Source organism: Adiantum capillus-veneris, chromosome 15, assembly GCF_014529385.1.
Source record: "Adiantum capillus-veneris isolate H3 chromosome 15, ASM1452938v2, whole genome shotgun sequence".
NCBI classification, from domain to species: domain Eukaryota; kingdom Viridiplantae; phylum Streptophyta; class Polypodiopsida; order Polypodiales; family Pteridaceae; genus Adiantum; species Adiantum capillus-veneris.
In genome coordinates, this window is record NC_140945.1 from 30,394,861 (window position 1) to 30,416,757 (window position 21,897).

At 41.0% G+C, this 21,897-nt stretch overlaps 1 protein-coding gene across 5 annotated transcripts; it reads right to left on the reverse strand.

Moving 5' to 3' along the window:
* Positions 1-15,223: 15,223 nt before the first annotated feature.
* LOC147440458 (polyamine oxidase 2-like) lies at positions 15,224-21,138 on the reverse strand. 5 transcript variants are annotated; one of them, XR_015190391.1, is made up of 12 exons: positions 20,985-21,138; positions 20,032-20,477; positions 19,047-19,147; positions 18,802-18,890; positions 18,601-18,714; positions 18,335-18,428; positions 18,173-18,252; positions 17,947-18,049; positions 17,763-17,860; positions 17,226-17,655; positions 16,497-16,617; positions 15,804-15,848 (listed from the first exon to the last, which is right to left on the reverse strand). XR_015190391.1 is itself a non-coding variant. In XM_086530199.1 (11 exons), exons 2-11 carry the CDS (start codon positions 20,069-20,071, stop codon positions 15,425-15,427), a joined length of 1,461 nt encoding a protein of 486 aa, XP_086386325.1. In that variant the 5' UTR covers positions 20,072-20,477; positions 20,985-21,137; the 3' UTR covers positions 15,224-15,424. The 5 variants fall into 5 exon arrangements, 3 of the variants coding, with proteins under 3 accessions (XP_086386325.1, XP_086386326.1, XP_086386327.1); XM_086530199.1 differs by lacking the exons at positions 15,804-15,848; positions 16,497-16,617 and adding an exon at positions 15,224-15,736 and having other exon boundaries at positions 20,985-21,137; XR_015190390.1 differs by having other exon boundaries at positions 16,497-17,655.
* Positions 21,139-21,897: the final 759 nt, after the last annotated feature.

A 21,897-nucleotide genomic window follows, 5' to 3' on the forward strand; every position in this document is an offset into this window, starting at 1 on the left:
CTAAAGTTCCATATGCTGCAGCGGTAGGTTCTCTAATGTATGCTATGGTCTGGACAAGGCCAGACATTGCACATGCAGTGGGAGTTGTGAGTAGGTTCATGGACAACCCAGGTAAAGAGCATTGGCAAGCTGTGAAGTGGATACTTAGGTATCTAAAAGGGACAACAATAAATGCTTTGTATTTTGGAGGAACTGATATTTTTCTAGAAGGGTATGCTGATGCAGATATGGCAGGTGACAAAGATACTCGAAGGAGCACTACTGGCTATGTGTTCACGGTTGGAGGCACAACAGTAAGCTGGGCTTCAAAGTTGCAGAAAGTGGTTTCACTTTCTACCACGGAAGCAGAGTATGTAGCAATGACGGAGGCAAGCAAAGAAATTATGTGGCTTCACAGATTCTTAGAAGAGCTTGGATTCAAACAAGACAATTGTGTCTTGTACAGTGATAGCCAAAGCGCTATCCATCTTGCGAAGAACTCAGCCTTTCATTCTAGGACAAAGCACATTGAGGTGAGATATCACTTCATACACACTCTTTTGGAAGAGGGACAACTAAAGCTAGGAAAGGTACATACAAGTAAAAATCCTGCAGACATGTTTACAAAGGTGGTCAACAAGGAGAAGTTGAGCTTTTGCTCATCTTCAATCGGCATTCAAGGATAAGAAGCCAGAATGGAAAGCAGTCACAGGTTTGGTTTGGAGATCAGTCTCCAAGTGGGAGATTGTTAAGTATGGAGCCTGATTTACCCTTGTAATTTTCTGTTGTAAAAGCACACATTTGTAAGGCCCCCATTATGAGGAGAAGCCATCGTGCGTGAAGGAAAATCACTCACCGGAAACCAAAATTTTCACGGACAAGAATCAAGGGCAACTTTAAAGGCCTCGAGGGCGGAGGCCCCCGAGACTTTTTTTTTCGCCGGAATATTATGGCCGGACGGCGGCCGGAAAGTGGTCGGAAAACAATCGATCAGTTGGCCGGTGGCCGGTAGTCAATGGCCGATGGCCAGTGGTTGGAAGTCAATGGCCGGTGGCCAGTGGTCGGAAGTCAATGGCCGGTGGCCGGTGGCCGAATTCAAAAGCGGACTTGTCTTCTCAAGGGCGGCCACACATGGGCGGATTGGAGGGTCCGATTTGGACTTATTCGCACAAGGGCGGCTACACATGGCTGTCTCTCATAAGAGAGGGCAGCCCTTTTGGCCTATAAAAGGAGGCCATTTCTACACACATTTCATAGTGTGAAGTTGATGCGACAAGGTGAGTGTAAGGTGGTGAGAGTGAAGCAAGGCGGGAGCTCCATTAAGGGTATAATCCCTTTGTAAACTACTTCTTGTTTTGAAGTACTAAAGACATTGAGTGGTTGCTTTCCCATGGACGTAGCCCACATTGGGTGAACCATGTATATCGTGTGTACTCTCTCTCTCTCTCTCTCTCTCTCTCTCTACTCTATAATCTCGTGTATATAAATCTGTCTCTCTCCATTAAGTAATCTACTCAATTATCTATTTAGCTACGTCTTATTTCCTAACAGATGAAAGCTATGGCTATTCTCCTAGAGAATATAAGAGGGGAGGACATCACAAATCTTACCCTGCATGGCAAAGGTCACAAAAGCTCAAGAAGTTCAAAGAGGGAGGAAAGAGTATCTCTTTCCTCACCTTTGATGGCACCTTTGGTGACAGACAAAGTATTGGCCTTCATCCAACAATTTGATGCAGCCTTTGGAGACGAGGGCTTCACGGAGTCTTCCAAGCTACGCCATGTAGCTATGCACTTCCAAAATCGTCTCGTCGATGGTGGGCTAGCCTTCGTGGCAATGGTGAATCCCCAAAGACAGCAATTCCTTGCAAGCGATGCAAAGGACAAAGTGCTCACTGAATGGCGGAGTTTAAGGCTTCTTTCCACAAAGTGCTCACTGAATGGCGGAGTTTAAGGCTTCTTTCCACAAAGTGCTCACTGAATGGCGGAGTTTAAGGCTTCATTCTCATGAGTCTATCCACAAATATGTGGACAAGTTTTGGGATTTACATCTCAAGGCTACTGTCTTTCAAAAGATAGACTTTGCTGAGCAAAAACAACAATTATGTGTGGGATTACCTGAAGAGATGGCCGAGTATGTCAACTCCCAACGGCCTGACTCTATCAGCAAAGTAATCCACCATACCATGGTTGCTTCACGCATCAATTTCCAACAAGGGGTTAGACGGAATGTCAAACCCATGGAAAATAAAGACAAAAGTGATGCAAAGGAAAAAATTAATGCCCAAAATTTTTCCCACGACCATTCCAACAACAACAACAACAATCGATCCAAGGAGAAAGGAGTTTACAAAGGTAAAAATAAACTCTCTCCTGAAGAGTTTGAAACTTTTCGCAAGGATCACAAATGTTTTAAGTGTGGGGAGCAAGGACATGGCCATGGTTCAACCGCATGGCTGCCAACATGAAGTTCCCTAAAAGGAGAATCTACTTCACCTATAGGGGAAAGAATATGTATATAGATGCTAATGAGTCTGGTCGTACTATACCACTTGTAAATCCTCTCGCCCTTGATAAATCAATTAAAAGCTCAGTTTTTGCGTACATGATTTTTGTCAAAGAATCCCTAAAAGGTCCTAATGTTTCATCAAAGGTGAATGGTAGGAATCAAGAAGAGTTAAACTTGTCTAACTTTCTAAAAGGATTCCAAGATGTGTTCATCGATGATATCCCTATGGACTTACCTCCAAAACGAGGGGATGATGACCATCAAATTGAGCTCCTATCAGGAAGCTCACCGCCTAACAAACCTCCCTATCGAGTTTCACAAGCTCAACAAGAGGAGATCATGAGGCAAGTACAAGAATTGGTAGACAAAGGGATAGTGAGTCCTAGATCCTCTCCGTTTTGTTCTCCAGTTCTTTTAGTGCAAAAGAAAGATGGTACATACCGCATGTGTGTGGACTATCGCGCACTAAACCATATCACTATCAAAAACAGATTTCCCGTACCTCGAGCAGAAGATCTGTTTGATAAGCTACAAGGCTCTACCTACTTTAGTAGGATTGACCTTAAAAGTGGCTACCATCAAATACGGATAATGAATGAAGACATCCTAAAGACCGCGTTTCGTACAACGTTTGGCCTTTATGAATATCTAGTCATGCCTTTTGGCTTGACTAATTCACCAGCTACATTCAATCGATTGATGAAGAAAAATTTTAGACCCTATCGCAAATTCACTGGAGTGTTCTTTGATGATATCATCATCTACTCCAATTCCTTGGAGGAACACAAGCAACATCTCCAAGTGATTTTTCAAACATTAAGGGAGAATAAGCTTTTTCTCAATCAAAAGAAAAGTGAATTTTTTCTTCAAGAGATTTAATACTTAGGTCATATTATCTCTCGAGATGGTATCCGTATGGATCCATCAAAGTTGGAGGTAATAAAAGCATGGCCTAATCCAAGGAATCTACATGAGCTAAGAAGCTTTATCGGTATATGTGCATACTATAGACGCTTCATAGCAAAATTCTGTCAAATAGCAGGACCATTACATGACTTAACAAAGAAAAACGTTAAGTATTCATGGACTGCTAAGGAGCAAAGTGCTTTTGACAAGCTCAAAGAGAAGCTTACCTCCCAACCAGTCCTTATGCTTCCGGATCTCTCAAAGCCATTTGAGGTCCAATGTGATGCTTGTGGTGATTGCCTTGGAGTAGTCTTGCTTCAAGAAGGGCATGCCATAGCATATGAGAGCCAAAGGCTCAACACGGATGAACAGGTCTTAGGCATTTATGAGAAAGAGCTATTAGATGTTCTATATGCCCTAAACACATGGAAGCACTATCTATTGGGGACTCCATTCATTTTACAAACATACCATCAAAGTCTCAAGTACTTCATGATGGAAACAAAGCTTTCTGACAAACAAATGAGGTGGGCAAATTTTCTTTCACAATTTAATTTCCATATTTCTCACATTGCTGGTAAGCACAATCAAGTGGCTGATGCACTTTCACGACGACCAAAAGTTAATGTTGTGTCAATAGCAACTGACAATGATCTATCTTCTATGATAGATGCGTATGCTACTGACCCTGACTTTAAAGACATAATGTCAGCCCTTGCTCTAGGGAAGAAAGAGGAACCATTCACCTTGCAGGATGGTTATCTTCTCCATGGCAATAGCCTATGTGTTACCCACTCCCTTCGTGAGAAAGTCATGTATGAATCTCATGCTCCTCCCTATGCGGGGCATAGAGGCATTCAATCTACTCTTTGAGGAGTAGAGACGTACTTTTATTGGCCTACCATGAAAGTGGACATACAAGAGTATGTTTCAAAATGTGTGGTATGCCAAAAGACCAAGTATGATAGAGGGAAGCAACTTGGATTACTCCAGCCATTACCAATTCCTAATTCACCATGGGAGAGTATATCCATGGATTTTATCTTTGGATTACCCAAGTCTATCCATGAAATACGGGAATATGGACAATAGTCGACAGGTTTAGCAAGCAAGCACACTTTATCCCTATCAAGAAGACTATCAAGGCACACCAAATGGCAACTCTCTTCATATCACAGATTTTCAAACACCATGGATTTCCAACATCCATCGTGTCAGATAGAGATCCTAGAATGACCTGTAATTTCTAGAACGGTCTCTTCAAAAATCTAGGTACAAGATTGAATTTCTCTTCAACCTATCACCCACAAACGGATGGCCAAAGTGAGATAGCCAATCTTACGATTCTTGATCTACTAAAGACCTATGTTACAGAAGTAGATCAACGCTCACAATGGGAAAAGTACTTACCTCTTGTAGAGTATGCGTATAATAATACTATCCATACTTCTACGGGAAAATCACCTTTTGAAATCATAGAGGGAAGACCTAAAAGTCCCTTGCTACTTAAAGTACATGGGAAGATCTTCGTTGTCGATGAGTATAGCCGTGACCTGCAAGCATCTTTTCAAAATATTAAGGAGGCTATATCTATCTCCCAACTAAGGCAAAAAGCTGCTGCTGCTGACAAGGACAGAAGGGTCTTAATGTTCAAAGAAAATGATTGGGTCTTGCTTAAGTTTCCTAAGGCTCGATTGAGGCAAACGACAGGCAAAAATCCTACGGGCCATCAAAAGTATTATGCTAAACTAGCAAAAAGATACTATGGTCCTTTTCAAATTTTGAAGCCAATGAAAGAGGTGGCTTATTAACTCAAGTTGCCTAACCATTGGCTCATACACAATGCTTTTCATGTGAGCCTATTTAAGCCCTACAAAGGAGAGCCTCCAAATGAACCAATTATTGAAGACCCTCCCGAAATCGAAGACCAAGAAGAGGTGCTATAACCCGAAGCTATCCTTCGGCATGAAAACAAGGTACTAAGAAATGGTAAGATTATCCAACGGTATCTTATTAAGTTCAAAAATTATCCTTTTGAAGATGCTAGATGGATGCAAGGAATTAAGGTTAAGGATAGTATGAACCTTGTCAACGCTTACAATGCTACATTACAGTAAAGCAAATGTACATGTTTCTTTTAAATGATCAATGTTTTTGTCTTATAAGACTAATTCTCTCTTTATTGTGCACAAATTTAAGTAGTATGTATACTAAGAATCATGTTTGGGATGACGACGTCTCTCAAACACCGTGTAGAATTCGTCACTCTACTTGGGAAGATGAAATGGACTAAAGAGCAGACATGCTTGCGGTAGCTATGTCTTCCAAGCACCAAATGGATTAGTCATCCATCTTGGAATGATGTCGTAGGGTAAAAAGGGATCTTCTACCCGCTAAGACAAATTGACTAATGACTATGACTTTATCTCTTTTACCTCATAGTCGAGGACGACTATGATTTCAAGAGAGAGGTAATGTCATTAAATATCTGATATCTAACCAACCCAACTAATTTTCTCATATTAAACTGATCATTTAATGTGGGATAATAAATGGGAACAAGGGTTAGAATATAAACATGTACTTACGGATCTATCTCAACAAGGGGCCAATGATAAACGGGTCCAAATGAGAGATGGTCTGTCAAAGAGCAAGGTTAACTAATGGAGCTTAAAAGACCTTAGGGTTAGATTCATTAAAGACCTCCAATGGTTAGTGTTAAAAGTCCTTTGACCTTAAGCAAGCTAGGGCTGAGCTTGAGGTGGGAACCCGACCTAAACTTGTCTTTGACCTTAAGCAAGCTAGGGCTGTGCTTGAGGTGGGAACCGGACCTAAACTTGCCTTTGACCTTAGGCAAGCTAGAGCTGAGCTTGAGGTGGGAACTCCACCTAAGGTGCTTGTCATGCTTTATGACTAAGGTACTTGAGGTACATTCATACTTAATGAGGAAGTTGCTTGAGAAGCTTCCTATGCATGGGAGGTAAGATGCTTGAGTTAAAAAGAGACCCTACACACTTAATGAGGAAGTTGCTTGAGAAGCTTCCTATGCATGGGGGGTAAGATGATTGAGTCAAAAACAGACCCTACACACTTAATGAGGAAGTTGCTTGAGAAGATTCCTATGCATGGGAGGTAAGATGCTTGAGTCAAAAAACAGACCCTACACACTTAATGAGGAAGTTGCTTGAGAAGCTTCCTATGCATAAAAGTCCCAACGTATGGGGAAAATTTGACCTAACCTTCCACTCACTTAAGGGGCACCCCTTTTCTAAAAGGTCACATGGGACACATGTCAGACTCTCATTAAGCTTAACCACATGGTGTGCTTGAATGCTATTGGTTGGGCTAAAGAGGGGTCCAATGAGCTTCTACTTCCATCTAACAAATATCTAGATATTTTCAAGCTCTCTCTCTCTCTCTCTCTCTCTCTCTCTCTCTCTCTCTCCAAGGGGTAAGGAGGACAGTTGTCAAAAGGCTACCCATCATGTACTTGACTGCATGCTGCATGTGATTGGCTAGGGGGAGAGGGGTCCAATGAGCTTAAGGCATGTGGAAAAGCTAACACTCACCCAAAGCAAGGAGGGGAGGGTATACACCACACACAATCATTTTGGTGATCCATTCTCACTTGGTCAAAGTCGAGGAGCATCACCTCCTTCTCCAAGCTTATGAGAGTGAGAGCCTACACCAACACTCTTGTCTATGGAATGCAAATCCAACCAAGAGCCATGCTTCAATGCTTAAGCTTGTCATCTTCTCCATCTACTTTACTATGCTATTATGTATGCTAGTAAGAAGACTAATGATAAGTGAGGAACTATTTCTTTTTCCTATGGAATGTTTCTTCTTCCTCTTCCCTATACTCATTCCCCGCTAGCTCTCTCCACCTTCGAAGGTGTTTGAGGCCTTGGGATTGAGGCTTGGAATAGTTAATGATTTCTACAAAGTTTATGTTATGCTTGTGATGCACGAAGCTTTCCATCTTCATTGAATCACCTAGGTTACAAGGAACAAAAAGATTGTATTGTACCAAGTCTCTCTTGATGGGAGAAACTATAATACAAATGCCTATTGGAGGGGGGATCGGCTTCATATGAATCCGGTCCTCAACTATTGTCATGTTCTCTAAACTCTCTCTCTCTCTTGCAAAAGTATTTTTCATGCCAAGTTAACTAAGTACCATGTTTATGTTGCTACCACCAATTAAGTTCACCCGCTATGCTCACAAATTAATCTCTCAAAAGTGCTTCACCTAATTTCCTACTTCCGCTACTTTCAAAGTTCATAGGCCATTTCCATTACAGTACCGGATCTCTGCATCCTTGAAGCGCCCTGAAGCCCATCGGCAGATGATAGGGGTTCCATTATGATCTTCATAGAGAATGCCTCCCCATGCTTCTTTAGAGGCATCGGAATAGACCATAAGAGGTTTATCAGTAGGGATGTTGAGGGGAGGAAGATTTTGGCAAACTGCTTGATCTTCATCACTGCCTGTGATAGCTCATCGGACAAAAACAAATTTTTTCTTCTTTCAAGACTTTGGAAGGGTAATAATTCCTTGGCCACTTGAGGGTATTGAGGAGCAATCCACTATAAACATCCAATAAAGGATTGGACTTCTTTGCGATCCTTGAGTTGATTGGGAAAACTTTGTAGCTTGTGCAGTACATGTTCTTGCATTTTAATACATCCTGCAAAAATTTCAATTCCCAAAAACTCTACCCGTGGGGCTGACAGAGCTCTATCTTCTTTAAGCTAAGCACCAACCCTGTTGTGCAGCTTTTGTATAAAGAGTTGAAGGTGCTTGACATGGATTTGAACATCTTTAGAGTAGACCAGGATATCATCAATATAGAGAAGCAGAAATTCTTTACAATCAGCAAAGAGAATTTATATCCGTTCCTGACAGAGAGAAGGGGTTGGCTTGAGTCCCATAGGAAGCACATTCCACTCGTACATACCTTGGGGGACAACAAGACTAGTTTTGTATCTATCGTGAGGCTTGATCTTGAACTGGCAGAAGCCACTCTTTAGGTCAAACTTGGAAAAGACCCGACAATTCTTTATCCTTCGTAGCAATTCATCTTTTAGGGGCAAAGGAAATCTTTTGTGTTCTAGCCAGTCATTGATAGGTTTGTAATTAATCACCAATCTCTTCTTTCCTCTTTTTTGTTCAGAGTGATTATTTACATAAAATGCATGACATGTGAATTCATTGTTGGAGGGAGCAATTAATCCATCTGCAAGTAGACGATCAATCTCATCATGGCATAACTTAGTGTCCTCTAGGGACATGCCAGGATGTGTAGCCTTAAGTCCTGCAGGTTTAGGGTCACCAGGCAAAGAGATCCAATATTCTTCTCTATCCAAAAGGCCAATGGGTTGTCACTTGTTTGTTGTGCCAGTTGAGAAACAATTTGGTCAAGTTGGTTAGAGTATTTGATCCTTTCATCAGCAAACCATTGTAAAAACCTTTCATTCTTTTAAGTATTTGGTAGCATAGGAACTACTCCTCCAGTAAAAAAGATCCACGTGGCTTAGTGAGGAAAGTATAGGGAAGATCATCTAGGGAAAATTGAATAGAAGCATCAGGGTGAATAGTGAATGGGGTCAGCTAGGAAATCAGATCAGCACCGATGGTAAGATCTGTATTAGGATGAGGATGTAAATACAAATACATTTGTATTTTAGCAGTCCCCAATGCCATCTTATAAAGAACTATTTTGTTGATGCGTCCCTTTGAATTATCAGCATATGAAACAGTGATGCCATAAGAGAGACTTTGGACAAGGTGTGTTGGAACCAATGCTTGGTTGATATAGGAAATAACAGAGCAAGAATCCCAAAGAGCATCCAATTGAAAGGATTGTTCTTGGGGGAATTTAATCCATACCTCAGAATAGTAGGCTCTGTTGTAGGCTAGATTGAACTGAAGGATATGGCATCCATTGATATTGCGTTCGGGGATCTAATCTGTTGTTAGTTCATTAGCAATTTGTGCCAATGCAGCGATGTCGGACAAATGTTGAACTATCCCATAGACTTGATCTACTTTAAATCCAATAGCTGCAAGTTGGGTATTGAACATATAGCAACTGAAGATGGAGTTGTTCACATTTAGTGCCTAACTGTTGGATGGCTTCTAAGATGGCTTTGTCATTCTTACTACAAATTTGTATGTAGTCAGCTTCTTCGTTTATCGGATGTGAAGCTGATGTAGATGCTTCCGGATGGACTGTCGAAGTAGGGATTTGATTGTGAGGATGACTTTGACCTTCATAGTTATGCATGACTTCTTGCCTTTGATTTCTTGTAGTAGGCCTAAGTCCTGGATGCATGAATGCTTTCCATTTTTCTTGTTGAGCGATGGTATTTGCTTGCTCAACCATATTTCGGAACAGGGGCAATGGAGTATACTTTTGTTGCTCCGAGATAGATTAAGCTTTAAAGGACGTTGCTCTTGTTGCCAGGATTTTGTTTCATTTGAAGAGTAATGACTAGAGCTTGAATACCTGAGATTTGGCATAACCTAAGATTCTGATTGACATATGATTACTCATCCGGATTTGATAATGATATCTATGTAATACCTTATTGTTGGATCACTTGGGCACAAAATAGGATTTTTTTTTTACTTGTATTCACACATCAGTGGAGTGCTGCTAACTACAGTACTTGGGGTATAATTTTTTGAATTAAGGAGGTATCATGCTCACTACCTTTGTCTAAGAGGTTTACCATTTTTAAATAAGAAAAATGGCTAGAAAAATAATGGCTCCACCTTTTGTGGCTCTGGTTGCTGATACTTCTCTGGGCGGCTAGCTCAGTTGTTACTTTGATTCCAAGGGAAATTCTTTATGGTACTTGGTGTGGTGCTAAGAAGTGTACATGCCAGTTTTGCAGATTACTGGAGTACTCATTGACTGCTGGTTCTTGATGTCTGACCTAAAATTGGTCTTTTTAAAAATTGTTGGTAACCATATTCTGACATACATATATACTCTTATTGACTCTTAAGTTGGCTTTTCACTCTTAATTATTGAGTGTATTTATTTCCTTATTGGAAGATATGGCAAGATCTACTATATGGCTGTGCTTATTTTGATAGTTCTGAGTTGAACTTGGGTTGTCACTAGTGATAATACTAGATGATTTTGGTTGTGTTCACTGTCATGCTAACTTGGCAAGATCTTTCACTTCTAATATGTTGACTATACTGGATTTTGTTATGTTGGCATGTTTTTTTAGACCAATACAAGCTTTTTTGGCTGGATCTTTTGATTTGTTACCCTTCTAGTGTAGTTCTAGCATTGTTCTTTAGCTCTACCTAGCTGAAGGTATACTAGTGTTTTGATCAAGCATGATGAGCCTTGGAGGAATTCGATTATGGTTTTTGAAAAGATGGATTTCAGTGGTTCTTGAAAACTGATTGTCGAGCTTGCTAGAGTTGCATTAGCTGACCCTAATTTATTTTGGTCTCTACTTCTTGTTTCAAAGTTATAATACTGCTGATAACTGACTTTGAAATGCTCTCACTTATATAGAGTAGGTTTTGGTTCCACTAGTGAAAAGGCTCGACTTTGATCCATACAATAGGATTATAGTTACATTGCAAAGCTTCTCTAAAACACTTCAAGGTTGTACTTACATATTTTGATTTAAATCAGGGATGGTTTGACAGGTTGTAACTCTTTGGTGCAATTTTGGTAGGATTACGTAAAATATGGAAAAATACTTGAGATTTGGTGATTACTTTAGGACAATAGCTAGTCTAATAATTTTTAAGTTTGACATGGATAACAAATGATAGGTTCTTTGAAGCTTGCCATACGTAGCCAAATCTAAAATATCTGTTGTCTTGAGTATATGGATGCAAGTGAGAATTCTATCTTGACTTTAAAAGGTTTAGCATGCTGCAGTCCGACTTTGAAGATCCTTGATGATTCAACTGGGATAGTTCTGATACTTTTGTATAAAATCATTTGGAATAATACCTCATTCTTATTATGTTGTACAGTAATGGATCAAAGACTGAGTTGTTTCTGTACAAATCCTTGCCTAGTCATCTAAAGCTGGTCGTTTTTTGAACGTCATGTTCTTTGGTGTATATGTATTTATTTAAAACAGCTACACACACACACACACACACACACACACACACACACACACACACACACACACACACACACACATGGGGGCACGCGTGCACACACACACACACACACACACACACACACACAATAAGCATATAAATTTTCTATTGTGCTCCTCTCTCAATTTCTAGCCAGCCATTAATCTTGATTCACCTTTATTGGAAAGGTGGGACAATTGTTGGGTGAAAACTTAGAATCCCCTTCAACAAGATAGTTTCTTGAACTTTTGTGGCTAATCTATAGTCAAAGTGGGGGTTAAGACATCTTTGAGGTAATGGATCTAACATTGCAACGATGTAGGCAACACTTTGAGAAGGAGAAACTCAAAGCACAAAACACAAAAGAAGTATTGCTTAGTGTTCAAGTACAAAGCAAAGTCATGCTCTACGATTGTGTGCATATACAAGCTTCATCTGCTATTGAGGCAAAAAGAAAAGTGCCATTAAGCCAAATGCCCTTAGTCATAGCCATAAAAGATGTCTTGTACTCAATCTTACAACTAGATGTGGCCAAAGAAGATATCTACTCGCTCAAATATGATATACACAAGTTGTCAAAGAATGAAGAAAAAACCACTTGTGGACACATGTGGCATAGCAAACTAGCCTAATCTGAGTTAAGAAAAGCATGTAAATTTGGAAACAATATTTCCTTCTTGGGGTAATACATTTCAAGACATATATTGTCAAGTAGAGAAAGATCCACTTAATAGCTTACCAATGCCTAGACACTAGGCTATGCATAACTTGTAAGATTGGATACGTTATAATGTATATATAAATAGACAACCAACCAAAAATTGATAGAAAGCGACATTAAGCATGATGATTTTTTTTAAAACCATACAAAGCGTCTTTCAAGAACACATTGTTTTCCTACTCCCTTTTTAAACATGATAACAAGGCCACCTTACATGCACTTCCAACAAATCACAATTCAATAATGCAATCTATATGTACTATCGATGTGCATTCCAACCATTATGAGTTGCCAATGTACAAATGGCAGTCATGTGGAAAGGGGGAGAAAAAGTCTCGTCAAAACCAATGCCTTTCTCTTTAGCATAACCTTTGCCACAAGTTTAGTGTTATAGTCATCAACGCTACTATCCAGCACACATTCAGCTTAAAGAATCGTTCAGTACCAATGGTCCTTTTGTCAAGAGGTAACAAGAGGCAAATCACAAAAAGATCATGTCATCCTCTTAAGTAGGTTCATACTTAGCTTCCAGAGTAGTCACCCAAGTTTTTGAATTTTGTCTCATCAAACAAAACAAGTTTCTCCTTATCATTAAAAAATTGAAACAACCAAAGCAAAAATAATATGATGCACAAGAGGCATGCTAAGAACCCAAATGAGTACGACTAGGAGTAAGTGCATCCACTTTTTGTTACATGGTCTACACTATCCATCTTGGCATACTTTTAGCCTACTCATTAACGACCCTTTTCTTATCAAGTACTTCACATACATTTAGCCTTCTGGTTATTGACCCTTCTCTTATCAAGCACTTAATCCATCTTGGCATACTTTTAGCCTACTCATTATCGACCCTTTTCTTATCAAGTACTTCACATACATTTAGCCTACTCAATATTGACCCTTCCCTTATCAAGTACTTCACATACAGTTTCATCCATAATAAACTCATCTATAAGGATATTTGAAACCCGCATTGGTTGATTTCCAACCTCACTTAGCAACATGACCATTCTTGCAAGGGTAGTGACAAACAATAAATTCTTCTTGATCTCAAGTGCATACAAGTGTGAAGAGCTACCACTCATAGTAGTGATCACCATTTTCTCAACCTACTTAAATAGGTGAGAGGCACTGTTGGCACATATGGCAATACTTCTATTGGGACACCTCAAGACAAATGAAGATCTCAAGACTCAAAATGTAATGTAATTTGTAGCATCACCACCAAAGTACCGTAAATCATTTGCTTTCGCTATCGAGCATGCATTATGAATTGAAGAGCCATATTGATGATGTGCACTAAATGCACATTCTATATCCATACAACATTAGTAAGAAATTTGCATCATAGTATCTACAATGGCCTCAATTTTCTTTTTTGTATGAGCTCTGTAGACTTTAACTTGGACATTGGCTAACAATGTGATTGTCATAAATAAATGCGTTTTTTTTATTTTGTTGTCTTTATCACTAGACTTATTTGATGTCTAAGATGGCATGCCTACAACCCATAGGAGCATTTGTGGGTTGGGGGGGGGGGGGGGATATCAATCCTTCTCTAAGTAGCCACAGAGGACTTGTCCAATAACACGTTGCTCATCCATATTTTTCCTAGATTAAGCCTTGCGTGATAGCATAGAGAAAAAAGAATCAAACTTGCAACATCAGATCTACACTCAATTACAAGTCTAAAAGTGGGAGCAAAAGTTGGATTAGAATCTTATGAAGCATCTAAAATTGTCTAGACTATCAAATTGTCTAGACTATCAAATTGTTAAGAAACACCTCACAACAATCAATTGCGTGTTGAGTTGTTTAATCTTGGCAAGAATCAAGTCCATATCATTGTCCTCATGCATAACCTAGGACTCTTTTAACTTTTTACACATGTAAGCATATTTTACCTCATTGTCTACATACAAAGTAGCTCATATGTGTTTCATAATTTTTTTGAGCAAATGATTGGAATTATGGAATGCTTAAAGAGGGTGCTCACATATCTACCATCCCAATATGCTTATTCAATCAACATGGGCAATACAATCATAGCAACAAAACCGTTATGACGTGCATCATCCCCAATAGACCTTAAGTCCAGAGATGTCGGTCGACATCATGACCACCCATGATAAGATCATAGGACCTAAAGAAGCAAGAAGATACCTTGATTGATATGTCGGTTGGCGTGAGTTTTTCAGAGCAAGGGCAAAACAAGGGAACGGTACTAAAAATGACAACTATCTTGAGACAAAGCAAAACAACAATGGCTTTCAACACCCCTCATACATTCACACTTGCCTTTCATAAATTGGAGAATAGGAGGGTAAAAGCAGGGGCAAAGGGGCTATAAAAGGAATTACAAGTCTCCCGAGTGGAATCAGGATAGATCGCAAAGATTTGTTGTTTTTCAAAGGTACATTCCTCTAGTCACATAATCATAAAATTCTTGTATAGGTTGCCGGTTGTGGGTGTAATTAGGGTCTGATTCCAAGATTCATCCATTTGCTTGGCAAATAAGGTACCATTGATCTTCTTGGTAAAGAGCTGGTTCTATTGGGGAGTTGCTAATCATGCTCACGAGGCAATTTATGCCATTGGGTGTGGGTGCTTTGTTAAGACATGTCTCTTGGAGTAGGAGCCAAAAAATATCCTTCCAAGCTTCATAGCTTGCTATTAATGCCCTTACAATACAATGCAACATGTTACAATAGATGAGGTTGGGTGGCATTCAGAATTCTGTCAGCATCACGGCAAGTTCAACAAATTTAGGCACATAACCTTCCAAGTACAACGCTCGACAGGATAATTTGCATGTCAGTTTTGGAGGGGGGGGAGAGAGACAGAGAGGTGTCTATAGGAAATTCTTTATAGTCACAGAGGGCAAAGTTTTAAAAACAGCATATTTACTTCTGCATGGCTTCATCATGGTTCCGCTTTGTGAAGTGATAGTACATGCTATGTGGAGCGCTCAGATGTTGCACAAATCTAGCTTTTCTATAAATCATGCAATAATACAATAAGGGGCCATGCTTCTATATAAATAGAGCCAGATTAAATTGGTGACTTGTCTACCACAGATCCAACTTGATACCCACACACCCCCACATATAATACAACATGCACACAGATGACAATGATAATTTACTCACAGAGCAAGAGAGATCGAGGGGGAGGGGTCAAAGGCGCGACATTTGCAAGGGCGGGGACTCTCTTGCCGTGTCTTCACCCATAACTGGCTGGAAGAGAGACAGGTCACTATCCTGCTTTCCAAAGAGATTCCGGCATTCTTCGGCCGCCAAGAGGCCCGTTGCAAACGCACCATGAACCGTCCCCGGATACTGCTGGCATGTAGCTTCCCCGGCAAAGAAGAGATTGTCCACTGGCATGCGTGCCCTCTCATACAAATTAGTTGGCTTCCCCACCGAGCAATAGCTGTAAGATCCCAAGGAATTCACATCTGATCCCCAGCGCGACACAATATAGCGCAACTGGGGCAGTTATGTGAAAAGATGTAGACGCATATTAGATTATCTTATGTATTAGGAGCAGATGAGGGTTCCTTCAAGACCTCAATGGAACAAAAAGAAGCAATGTAGTGTTCTACAATCTCAACAACAAGGAGAGATTAATCACTTTCAGATCTTTGCAGAAGAGAGTTCACATTCATTCCCATAAGTGCACATCTACAATGCATGCAGGCACTAGGCAAAACCATGAGGCTGCATTCCAGGCATGTACACGCATAAGCAGGCACACGTACACGCATATGCAGGCACACAAGTGCACTCACATCTTCACGTGCAACACAAATCCATATTCACATGCATTCTATAGTTGCCAGTGCTAAGTTCCAACTTCTCCAGCAGTCAAGATCACTCGGGGAGTTGCACCCAGCCCTTCGATAGTCCACATGCGGATCACATTTGAAGATACCACTGGATCAGCAGTGCATTTGATAATAGCATCATGTTTACACATGCACTTGCATTTCGAGAAGCCTGGCAAGCAGTTTATATTGAGATTGCGAGAAATAGTGGGCAAGCATACAAAGTTGGCCTACCATGTGCATGCACAAGGCTCCCCCCAAGACCACCCAAACAAGCACAGGGGCATGGATACAAACCATGCATCTATATGCTTATGAGTGTATCATACACACACAAACAAGCACAGAAGCATATGAACACACCATGCAGTCATGCACGCTTCACAAAGATGTCGATTGCAATCTAAAGTAGGCAGCAGCACCTTATTAATTATCACCGAAAGACCAGTTCCTCATTTCAAGGTAGCCATTGGGTGGTGGTGGCTCTAGACCCCTTGCAGAATATTTCAGCCTTTAGCAAGTTCAGCATTTGCAGGAGAGTAACTGTGATTCGAGAATACGTAGAGTTTCTCACATAATTAGATAATCAAGTAAGTTGTCCTGTATTTGCTTATGATGCTAGCACTACCACTTCAAGCACACACATACAAACATACTGGCCTAGGCTTTCTTGTGCACTCTCCAAAGATGCCCTACTCCCTTGTCTATTAGCCTGGTGGTGAGGGATCATATGGTCCCTTCCTGCAGAAGTGAGATAGGACCAGCTCGAGTTCGTAAGCAAGCAGAGCACCAGCCATACCTAGGCTAATTACCAGCAACACGCATGACACACAGATGCCCACCTGCTACACAAGCGAGGTGAAGATGCATAATCTTACCTAACATACCACCAAACATACACAGGCCATAGGCAAATACAAGCGTGAGCACCCGAGCGCAACAACTAAGCATTGTGCAAGCAAAGGATCACCAGGTGCAACTCCCTTGTGAATCAAAAGCCCAAGAGAGCAACAAAAAAACCCAGCCATCATCCTGGCAACCTTTGAAGAACAGTAGTAACACTGCTGCCAATCAACATGAAAGTGAATTTTGTAACACATGCACAGATTGCTAAAAGGATGAAAAATAAAGGCCGAGACTAGAAACGTTACCGGATCAGATGCACCAGGAAGCATTCTTTTAAGCTGTACCACTGCAAACCTGGCAGCTGCTTCATCACTCAGTTTCTCTATGTCATCTGCAAGTTGCCCAGCAGGCATGTAAACAAGAACAGGGTGGCCTGTAGCCTTGTGCAGATTGAGAAAGTAGCTGCAACCATAGGATGTAGGAGCCACAATCCCTAAAAACTCCACATTTGGCCAGCACACCTCCTTAAAATACAATGCTATTTTGTTCTCTTTACCCACACCCATGTCATTCAATGCTGCCTCTTTCCATTCTGGCAATCTAGGCTCGTATTTTATCACATTCGCCTTCAGAACGCCTAATGGTACACATATAATGGCAGCATCTGCTTTCCAATGTCTATTATCCTCTGTTATCACTTCAACCTTACCTAAGCGTCGGTAAATTTTCCTGACTCTGCATGAGGGTCAACACAAAAAGCAGAAATTCACATTATATTGCAATACAATGCATTATCAATGAGTCTGATTTTACAAGCATGAAGCCTAGGCAGAAGATTGAACCTGCTGTGAAAATGGATATTAAGACCTTGTGCTAGAGCATGTACCACAGGGTAATACCCTTTCACCATGAGCCCATGACCACCCCCAAGAAGCTCCTCCTAAGGTTTCCACCCACAAAACAGACTTTAAGCAAATATCTGTAGCAGCATCAGCAAGCTAAAATGAATAGGCAACTTCTCTGTACCTCATACCAAAAGCTTGCTGATATGCTATCTGCATCAGCAGCAAACCACCCCTCAAGCCTACAGATGTACCATTGCATTACTTTTTGACAGATGCCTGTCAACCTGTCATACGGATGAGCATGAATAAGGAGCACAAACTGTTGCCTTTTACACTGGTTCACAATTCAAATAAAAAAGGTAGAGGCCTTGGGAAGCCCTCCCCCTCCTCACTATGCCTATGCTCACCTCAACTCTGGCTTCCTTGCTAGAACAAGTGCAATGGCCTTCAGTATGGAAAAATCCTCAGCTGACTCCATGTGCAGCTTCTTTACCTTTAAATATGTAAAATAAATATTTCCTGTCAGACTAAGGCTTGATTTGAAGTTTCTTAGTGTAGTATTAGCAAACCTTTACCTCTTCAAGGATGCCTTCAAAAACTTTACTAACTCTGTTGACCAATCCTGGAGGCACTTGTTGTCCATCCGAATCAAACAAAGCATAGCTGAATTCAGAAAAAGATCAACTAATATAAGCAGTGTGCACAGAAATTTGATGTCCTGAGACTGCCAGTCATCAGTTTGTATGTAGCAGCAAGGAGAAAACAACAGTAATGCCGAAAAAGCGAGGACCAGAATGTTTAACGCGAAAAGGTGTTAAAAAAGATTGATCCATGCCTCTCCAAATCGTGGTCATAAAGAACTGAGTTTTCACCACTTGTCTGGTACAAAGGTAAGCGTAAACGCCCTATTAGAGGTGCCAAAGGGTTTTCAGGGCACGCTCCATGTAACCTGCAACAAAAGTGCATCCTTAATGGGACTTTTTTATTCTAAACAAAGGCACACACGAAAAGACTGTATTCATGGATCACAATGTACCAGGATGCCCCCATGTCAACAGGAAAGCCGAACTCATAATCGGTATCAATGCGCCCACCAATTCGACCACGTGATTCAAGGATTGTCACCTGAAGATGAGCAAAGTTTGAATACAACTGGCATATGTCTGCACAGATATATATATATATATATATATATATATATATATATATATATATATATATATATATATATATATATATATATATATATATGTTTGTTTGGAAACATTGAGACAATTCAACCTTGAAACCGAGATCATGGAGTGCCCGTGCTGCAGCTAGGCCGGCAATTCCAGCACCCACGACAATAACAGAGGGAGAGGAGCTCCTGGATCTTTGGATGGCTGCGCACCCACATAAAACAGTGAGGAGACAAATAATTCAGAGTGAGTAAAGCTGCTAAATCCACAAAAAACAATAATGAGAAAAATACTTTATGGTGAGTAATAATCAACTTCAACTCTGCTAGATCAGAGATAAGTACATCCTAAATAATCAAATGAAGTGTGTGTTCGCCAAGGATAACAATTAGTATGATTAAGACTTGATCTTCACATGTCCTTTTTCAACTTCTTCACTATTTATTAGCACAACAATATTGTTCAAGGTGTTCAATAAAAGGATCTGAGGATGAAAAGCAAGACATGAGAAGCAAAAACACAAAGTCCAACATTCATAAAAGCAGTCCCTTCAAGAAAACATCGGATACATCATGTTCAAGTGATTCCGTCTGAAAGACCAGATTCTACTGCTGTGATGTTGTTTTAGTTCATACTTCCAGTCTAAACATGAGATTTCGCCTCATGTGTATCCAAAGTGCTAGATTAAGCTATTGTAAATAGTTGCGATGAAGTGTAGCTATTAACCAGTAAAAAATGAAATTATATCTGGCGCGCTAAATTGGGAGTACCACATCCATTCAAGGGTGACAATATAAGCGGGCTCGTTGTTTCTGACTCTATATGCAGATACTTGGAGCCCATGCATAGAAAAAACCTCGTCTTTGAGGGAGAGAAAGCTGGCATGAAGAGGCCACTGAGTCTTTGAGCTTAGAATGGCACTTATTGAGAAGTTCATATGAAGATAAACCAAAGAAAACAGAAAAGAGCTCATCTAGACCTCTTCTACATAGAAGTGTCTCTGTTTGTTAACTCTTGGACACTAATAGACATGTGACGGAGGTCAGCTCCGCTAATCAATGAGAATTTCATAAAGAAAAGAAATTTACCTGGCTCCATGGAGAGTGAAGATCTGTTTGAAGGCTGCATGCTTGAGAACTTGCTGATGTTGAAGTTGCAGATTATTGGAAATCTCCGTTGAGGATCGTTTCAAATAAACCTCTAGCAGTGGATTGAGATGTTTCCGACACTTCCAATAGCTCATGTAAAGAGTGACAAGCTGGGAAGAATTGAACCGGGAGGAGTGTGTTTTTGGCATACGGATTGCTGGATAACCAGCCGTTGATGTGGATTTCAACGTGTATGACAATTCAGACCAACTTGAGAGAGAGACAACGGCCGAGCACGTGTCCGTGCATGCGTGAGAGTGTGCGTGTGTGTGTGTGTGTGTATGTGTGTGAGGGGAGGGGTATGTTCTTGGAATCAGCTCAATAAACTGCTGAGAGTGTGGAATTATTAATCAGCTTTCACAGCTAGAATACACGCTAGCCTCCGTCTGCAAGGTTTCAATGATGGACAACAATAAGAAAAGTTTCAATTCCTGAAATCAAGAAAGAGAAAACAGCACATATATAGATGAAGAGAGCAAGTTGTAGCTTGTATTATCTTCTTAAAAAGAGGTGTAATCACTCAAACTAAGAGCTCTGAAGGTCCTGAAATTATATTTAAGTGGAAATCAATGAAAGGCAATAATTAAAATTGGTGCTTTGCTTTTTAGATGATGTGATTTGTTTCTCTTTCATCACTTGCAGAGCAACGAGAACACAGCTTTGCTGTGATTTTTTAAGCTACGAACAATGATGGGCCTTTTAAATTGCAACCACGATGCAGATTTCTTTTGGAGTGGCTGCTACTGGCCTACACTGTTGATTCAAGGAATTGTTTACAAAAGCACCCACAAAGCATACCAAAGAATGTGGGTCTAGAACCATGGAGGCGTTACGGGGCAGGGGGTTAGGCGGCGAGAGAGAGAGAGAGAGAGAGAGAGAGAGGGAGAGAGCACCTGATGCTCGTGGGCTATGGCGGAATGCTCGAAAACCTGCAATGTCGGACGCGTTTTAATATACAAATGGGCAGGCGGGAGCCTCATCAGAGATGACATGGACCCTCAGATGGGCAGGCGGGAGCCATGAAATGGACCTTCAGATGGGCAGGTAAAAAGCAGCTACTCCGATGGAAGCGTCGTTCGGTCCGACATTACAAGATGTGTCGTGTCTCCCTCATCCGCACCGTTGGATTCTTCATCGGACGGTCTTTATCCCGCACACAATTGTTTGTGCATTATCTGCTCTTGTCCTGCTCCCTCTGGCGTTTAGAGAGGATACACACTGGACTCTGGAGTTGCCTCAACACTATCTCACACGGGCATTCACACGATGGGATCAATGGCCCATCTTTATTTGGGGTAGCGGGGGCATCGTGGCCATCGATTTTGCGATGCCACCCAAGTTTACCAATTTTCCTGAATTTACTGAACCCGCTTGAATTTACAATTCGGCGGTTTCGTGATAAAAGAAACATGTCTCCCAATGCTTTCAAGTATCGCACGCAGGTGAGGTGGTTAAAATGGATGGCTTGCAAAGGTCAGATCCATGTTTGAGTCTGAGGGAGGGGGGGGAGGCTTGAATTTACATGTTCTATGCACCCATTTTCTCGAATTTACAGAAAGCGAATCGGACAATGCAAATCGCACCCGATCCCCGAAATAGACATGGGCCATTGATCCCCTCATGCCCATTCCCGTGTGAGATAGTGAGGAGGTTGGAGTTGGTTAGAGAGGATACCCGCAGGCGTTTAGAGAGGATACCCATGGGCATGGGTGGCAGTTTGCAGTAAACCCCTCCACCTTCTAACATGCTTAGCCCCCAATCCAGGTGTGTGGCTTTCGCGTACGAGCTAACGCAATAAGGATCAAA